The 6000-nt window shown below is 37.5% G+C and overlaps 1 protein-coding gene across 1 annotated transcript in view; it reads left to right on the forward strand.

The window, feature by feature from the left end:
* Positions 1 to 331, forward strand: part of SLC9C1 (solute carrier family 9 member C1) — an 85027-nt gene extending 84696 nt beyond the window's left edge. The window contains exon 26 of the mRNA XM_088794355.1: positions 266 to 331. Coding sequence (XP_088650481.1) covers positions 266 to 331 — 66 coding nt within the window. The remainder of the gene's footprint in view (positions 1 to 265) is intronic.
* The last annotated feature ends 5669 nt before the right edge of the window (positions 332 to 6000 follow it).

A 6000-nucleotide genomic window follows, 5' to 3' on the forward strand; every position in this document is an offset into this window, starting at 1 on the left:
CTCCCCACAAACCCTCTCCCCCACCACCACCCCAGAATTACGGTTTTACCTTTACATAATGAGAAGGCCTGTCAGAATGTGAAGCAGCGCCTCACAAAGTGTTTTGGTCCCCAGGACTAAGCACAAAGTGCTGTCACCACCAGAAGTGTCACTTCTTGGTCCCCTGCTCTGCAGACCAGATTTGATACCAGCCCTGCTTATATATATGCCTGACTCTCATTAATAGTCTCAGAATTTAACGGTTACTTCCTGTCTCAATTTATAGACTCAACAGTCTTCAAGTATATTTGGTAGTGTCACAGAGAAGATGAGCATCTATAAGAACACCTAGAATAAACCTAGATGAAATCCTGGTAAGCTGCTGCAGTTTCTTCATCACGCTCAGGAGCTCACCTGTTCCTGGAGCTACAGACTGAAGCCAGAAGTTCATTGGCACTTTGTGTGATAGTGTGAATTATATACCACTTTCCACTATTCATTATTTGCAATACGATCATTTCCACTAGCCAGTTGATTCTTCTAATGACACTATATCTACATTCTATTTTGGAAAATTAACTCTGAAATAAGATTCCTTAATCTAGATTTCTGAAAACTTTATAGACTAATGGTCTCCTCTCTATATTCTTCTATTTAATCTCACGTGCAACACGGCTGCTCCCAATTTGGCAGGTCATTTTCAAGGCTGCCATGTACTGTGGAAAATATAAACAGGCAATAATTATGACTTCAGCCTTCAACAGTTTATATTCTACTTAAGGAGACAAAACATATCAGGAGGCAATTACATAATAATGCAAGATAGTGCCAACTGAAGTTATAAGAATTCAAAAGAGAAACAGCTGGCTACTGAGCATGAACAAAGTCTTTGTGGTGAAACAAAGAAGATGTTCAGAATAGTGGTCGTGAAATCAAAACTTTTTGGGGAACAAGAAATAGACCAGTCTGGCTGTTTATTGTTCAAATGTGGCATCTATGGGGACATATTTGTGTATATGAGTGCTTTCTTTATATGACTATGTTACATAGAGCATAACACTGGGTTTTAAAAATGACCTTTAGATAAATCATTTAATCTCCATTTAAAAAATGTTTAATCTTAAAAAAAAATGTTTAATCTTGCATGCCATGTCCTATGACAAAGATTGTACTTGAAAAAATAGATTTAAAGACTAAGAATACGCTATGAAAAAGTATTTGCAATTTGATCAATATCTTTACCTGGAAAAATGTACATAAAATGATAAGGAAAACATTATGATTCCAATAGGCAAACATGAACAGCCAATTCAGGGAAAAGACAATACCCAGAATGTGAAAAAATTAGAAATGCAAATTTGAATAAAAATAATGTATTAACATTTGCTTTTTTAAATTAACAATTTTTATTCAATGGTAACATCTATGTCCTTGTTTTTATCTGAAATTGATAAAAAATAGAGTGATACTTGTTTTCTCATATTTTCTGGTAGATGAGTAAAAGGAATTTGTAACGAAAGTCATAAAAATGTTCACACACTTTGACTCAGTGATTTTGCTATCCAAAGAGAATAACCCAATACAGTAGACATATATATGTAACAAATGTCCAGTGCACTAATTCTAATAGCAAAAATTAAAAAGAGCTCAGCATCCAACAATAACAAGGTATATATACATTTTCACTGTAGAACATCCATACAAGGAAACATCATACAACCATTAAAAAAATTGGTTGCATAGTGCAATGTAAAATATAAGAAGGAAAAGCAAAACTGTACATACTTCTTTTAACATGAAAAAAGGCTAAAAAAGATAAATCTGAATAATTCAGTTAGGTTTTGTTCACCTCTCTTATTTTATGTGGTGTTATTATTCTCACAATGAAAAACTTGATTGTAAAACTATTGAGTATATTCAAATATAAATTATTTGAAAGCTGTCTGTTCCTTTCTACCACCCTTTACACTCAGCAGTCACAGTGCTATGAAGGGGAGTGAGAATAGCCAGAGCTGAAACTGGATGAGTGATAATGGCTTCAGTCAGTGTTTACCACATGGAAAACCCTCCTCCTGACAATCCATCAACTCCTTTGTCCAGTTCGTTCCTCAGGCCCAAGTGGCTTCTTAGACTCTTGACTCCCAGTTTAAATCACGCTGCCTCCATTTTATGAATGTTGAGTGATTCACACTCACTTGCTCAGTTTTCCTTCCTGAGGCCATAATGGCTAAGAGATGTTTCTTGTGGGAATGAAACTGACCCTAGTACATCCTGTTCTGGGTTGTAGCTCAATGTTGAAAGATTCCAACGTACTTCTGTGTTTTCTTTTTTTCTTGCCACTTCTGTTAGGAATGGTTGACAACCCTGTTTTGAAGACTGATGCATGTATTTGCTGCTTTCACGAGAGGGAGCAACTTCAAGCTGGGTCCTGTGTGGATACTCTTGGTGCCTCATGGAAAGAAGTTTGGACCTTGCAACCATTCCTTTAAAAAAAATTTTTTTTTCTTGCAAAATTTCCTTGATTTAAAATATCTATTACTTTAAACATCTCAAACAGCTCAGAAAAGTCTTAGAGTAAGTTTTAGTTTTAGAGCCAGAAAATAAGCTTATGCCACCTACGTAGTTTGCCTATTGCTCTTAGTTTGATTCACTTTATGAAAAATGAAATGATATTAAAATGTGCTTGCAGTGTTACTCTTAAATCAAGTATTGATTTGTGTCATTTGTTGTAGTTCACCTATCTTCGGAGTGCTCAGTAAGTTGAGATAGTAAAAAATGGAAACCAATTTAGACTGAATCATAGAACTCAGATCTAAATGAAACTTCCAGTGTCCATTTTGTTCACCATTATATTTATAACAATGATCACAATGCCTGGCACATAAGTTTTTAAAATAGTCTTAACAGTTAAGAATTTTTGTGTGTGGGGTGGCCGCTTAGCTCAGTTGGTTAGAGCGTGGTGCTGATAACACCAAGGTTACTGGTTTAATCCCCGCATGAGCCACTGTGAGCTGCGCCCTCCTTAAAAAAAAAGAATTATTGTATGCTTTCTGTATGCTATATGTACAACAAATGCTATATAATTAAAAACTTATGTAATGTTCACAACCACAGAAAGTAGGTACTATTATTCCCAATTGACAAATTAATAAACTGAAAGAGTGAGTGTAATTTGCCAAAAATCTCACAGCTACTAAGAAGCAGAGCAGATATTTGGCAATGAGCTTGTGATGAACTATTATACCACATATCTCTCTAGTATGGTAAGTGCTAAATAAGTATCTGAAGAATTAATAAAAGATTAAATATAGTCTTTAGGATCATACTTCCACCATGGGTCAAGAAATCTGAATGCTATTCCAAACTTTGTTCTTGCTGGAACTGGTGGGACGTACATTTTCATAAGCCACGTAGAGAGACTCCAGTCACAAAACGTCCTTGTGGAGAAGACAGTTTGTTCCTATTGAGAAAGTCAAATCAAACTGCTATCATCTCTCTCCAAAACTAATCTCAACTAGTTTTGCTTTTTTTTCCAGTGTTCATTACAAGGCAGCTCTTTTAGTGTTTGAGGGATCCCATTAATGAGTACCCTTCCTCTCCAGAGTTCTGAACCAACTGAAAATTAAAATAAAGGATTAAGACAGCTGGAGACTAAAACACACGCACGCACGTGCACGCACACGCGCGCGCACACACACACACACACACACACACACACACCCTTTATTAGTGGCTGAGCTGACATGGAGAACATGATTGCCTTCTGACTCCCAGAATTGGACAGATTAACCACTGTAGGCATTTATCACTAAGTTTACTGCATATTTTAGAACAGTAGAAAAAATGCAAGCTATCTAAGGGCAATTTCATTCCCAATAGAAATCAGGAAGAAATGGCTAGACAAAGAATGCCCAGATTCTGTGTCCAAATTCATCAACCTGATCACTCAAATTTATCAAGCCACTCCACCTGAGCAGAATGAGCAAGGAGGTGGTGCCAGGCCAGAGGGTTAGGGTGATGGAGAGTGAAGCCCTGAATCAGGAGTATGACACCAGGACAGAGAAGACGTGCTGTCCACAACAGTAGCTGTCACTCACAGCGAACTTAGTATGCACCAGACACTCTTCTGAGGGCTTTGTCCTCATTAGCTCAGGCAGTCATCACGTGACCTTTAGGAGGTAAGTGTTGTCATTGCCCCATTTCACAGATGAAGTAACGGAGCTTGGGGAATTCAGGTAAATTACTCAAAGTCACAGTTAGACTTGATAACACTGGGACTCAAATCCTCTAAGTATCGTCCCTCTAAGTACATTCATTATAGTTTGCAATGCTTTTTAAGTCCTCTAGAACTTTTATTTTGTACATCTAAGCCATTGGAGAAGAGAAGGATACACTCCACACGTAATAGTCATTCTCAGTGTCTGACTAGGTTTGTGTCCTGGAGTGTAAACCTTTTTACGTGGGGAAAGACCCCTGAACAAGGCACTGAGACATGAAATAATCCTAGCAGCATGAAGGTGTTTTCCTGCCCATGACACAGGTGATTGTGTGCCCAAGACCCTTCCTGCATCTGAAAGAAAGTAATGCACAGACTTTGGCCTGATGAGTGCGTTTAGAGCTCACTTCCATTTCACTCTTCAGAGCAAACCCATTTATTTATTTGCTCACAAAGCCCAGAACATTGTCTGCTTTTAAAATTTTTAGATGAAAAGCTTTCCTTAGTCCTTTGACTCGGGATTTTTTCTTTTAATTGGGCTTTTAACTTTAACAGGTCTTTTTTTAAATTTATTGGGGTGACAATTGTTAGTAAAATTACATAGATCTCAGGTGTACAATTCTGTATTACATCAGCTATAAATCCCATTGTGTGTTCACCACCCAGAGTCAGTTCTCCTTCCATCACCATATATTTGATCCCCCTTTACCCTCATGTACCACCCCACTCCCCCCTTACCCTCTGGTAACCACTAAACTATTGTCTGTGTCTATGTGTTTTTGTTTCTCATTTGTTTGTCTTGTTCTTTTGTTGTTTTTGGTTTATACACCACATATCAGTGAAATCACATGGGTCTCTGCTTTTTCTGTCTGACTTATTTCGCTTAGCATTATACTCTCAAGATCCATCCATGTTGTCACAAATGTTCCTATATCATGTTTTCTTACCGGCGAACAGTATTCCATTGTGTATATATACCACAACTTCTTTATCCATTCATCTATCGAAGGACATTTAGGTTGTTTCCATGTCTTGGCCACCGTAAACAAAGCTGCAATGAACATTGGAGCACACGTGCCTTTATGTATAAATGTTTTCAGATTTGGGGGGTAGATACCCAGGAGAGGGATTGCTGGGTCATATGGTAATTCTATTCATAATTTTTTGAGGAACCTCCACACTGCCTTCCATAAAGGCTGCACCAGTCTGCATTCCCACCAACAGTGTATGAGGGTTCCTTTTTCTCCACAGCCTCTCCAACACTTGTTACTGTTTGTCTTGTTGATGATAGCCATTCTGACTGGGGTGAGGTGATATCTCATTGTGGTTTCTATTTGCATTTCTCTGACGATTAGTGATGTTGAGCATTTTTTCATATGTCTATTTGCCATTTGTATGTCCTCTTTGGAGAAATGTCTCTTTAGACATTTTTCAATTGGGTTGTTTGTTTTTCCGTTGTTGGTTTTCATGAGTTCCTTGTATATTTTGGATATTAGCCCCCTATTGGAGGCACTGTTTGCAAAAATCTTCTCCCATTCAGCTGGTTGCCTCTTTATTTTGTGGATGGTTTCTTTTGCTATGCAGAAGCTTTTAAGTTTCATATAGTCCCATTCGTTTATTTTAGCTTTTACTTCCATTGCCTTTGAAGTCAAATTCCTAAAATGCTCTTTGAACCCAAGGTCCATAAGTTTAGTACCTATGTTTTCTTCTATGCAGTTTATTGTGTCAGGTCTTATGCTTAAGTCTTTGACCCATTTTGAATTAATTTTGGTACATGGTGACAGATAGCAGTCCAGTTTCATTCT

This window comes from Rhinolophus sinicus, chromosome 17 (assembly GCF_057876585.1).
Source record: "Rhinolophus sinicus isolate RSI-liver-muscle chromosome 17, RSI-T2T, whole genome shotgun sequence".
Classification (NCBI taxonomy): domain Eukaryota; kingdom Metazoa; phylum Chordata; class Mammalia; order Chiroptera; family Rhinolophidae; genus Rhinolophus; species Rhinolophus sinicus.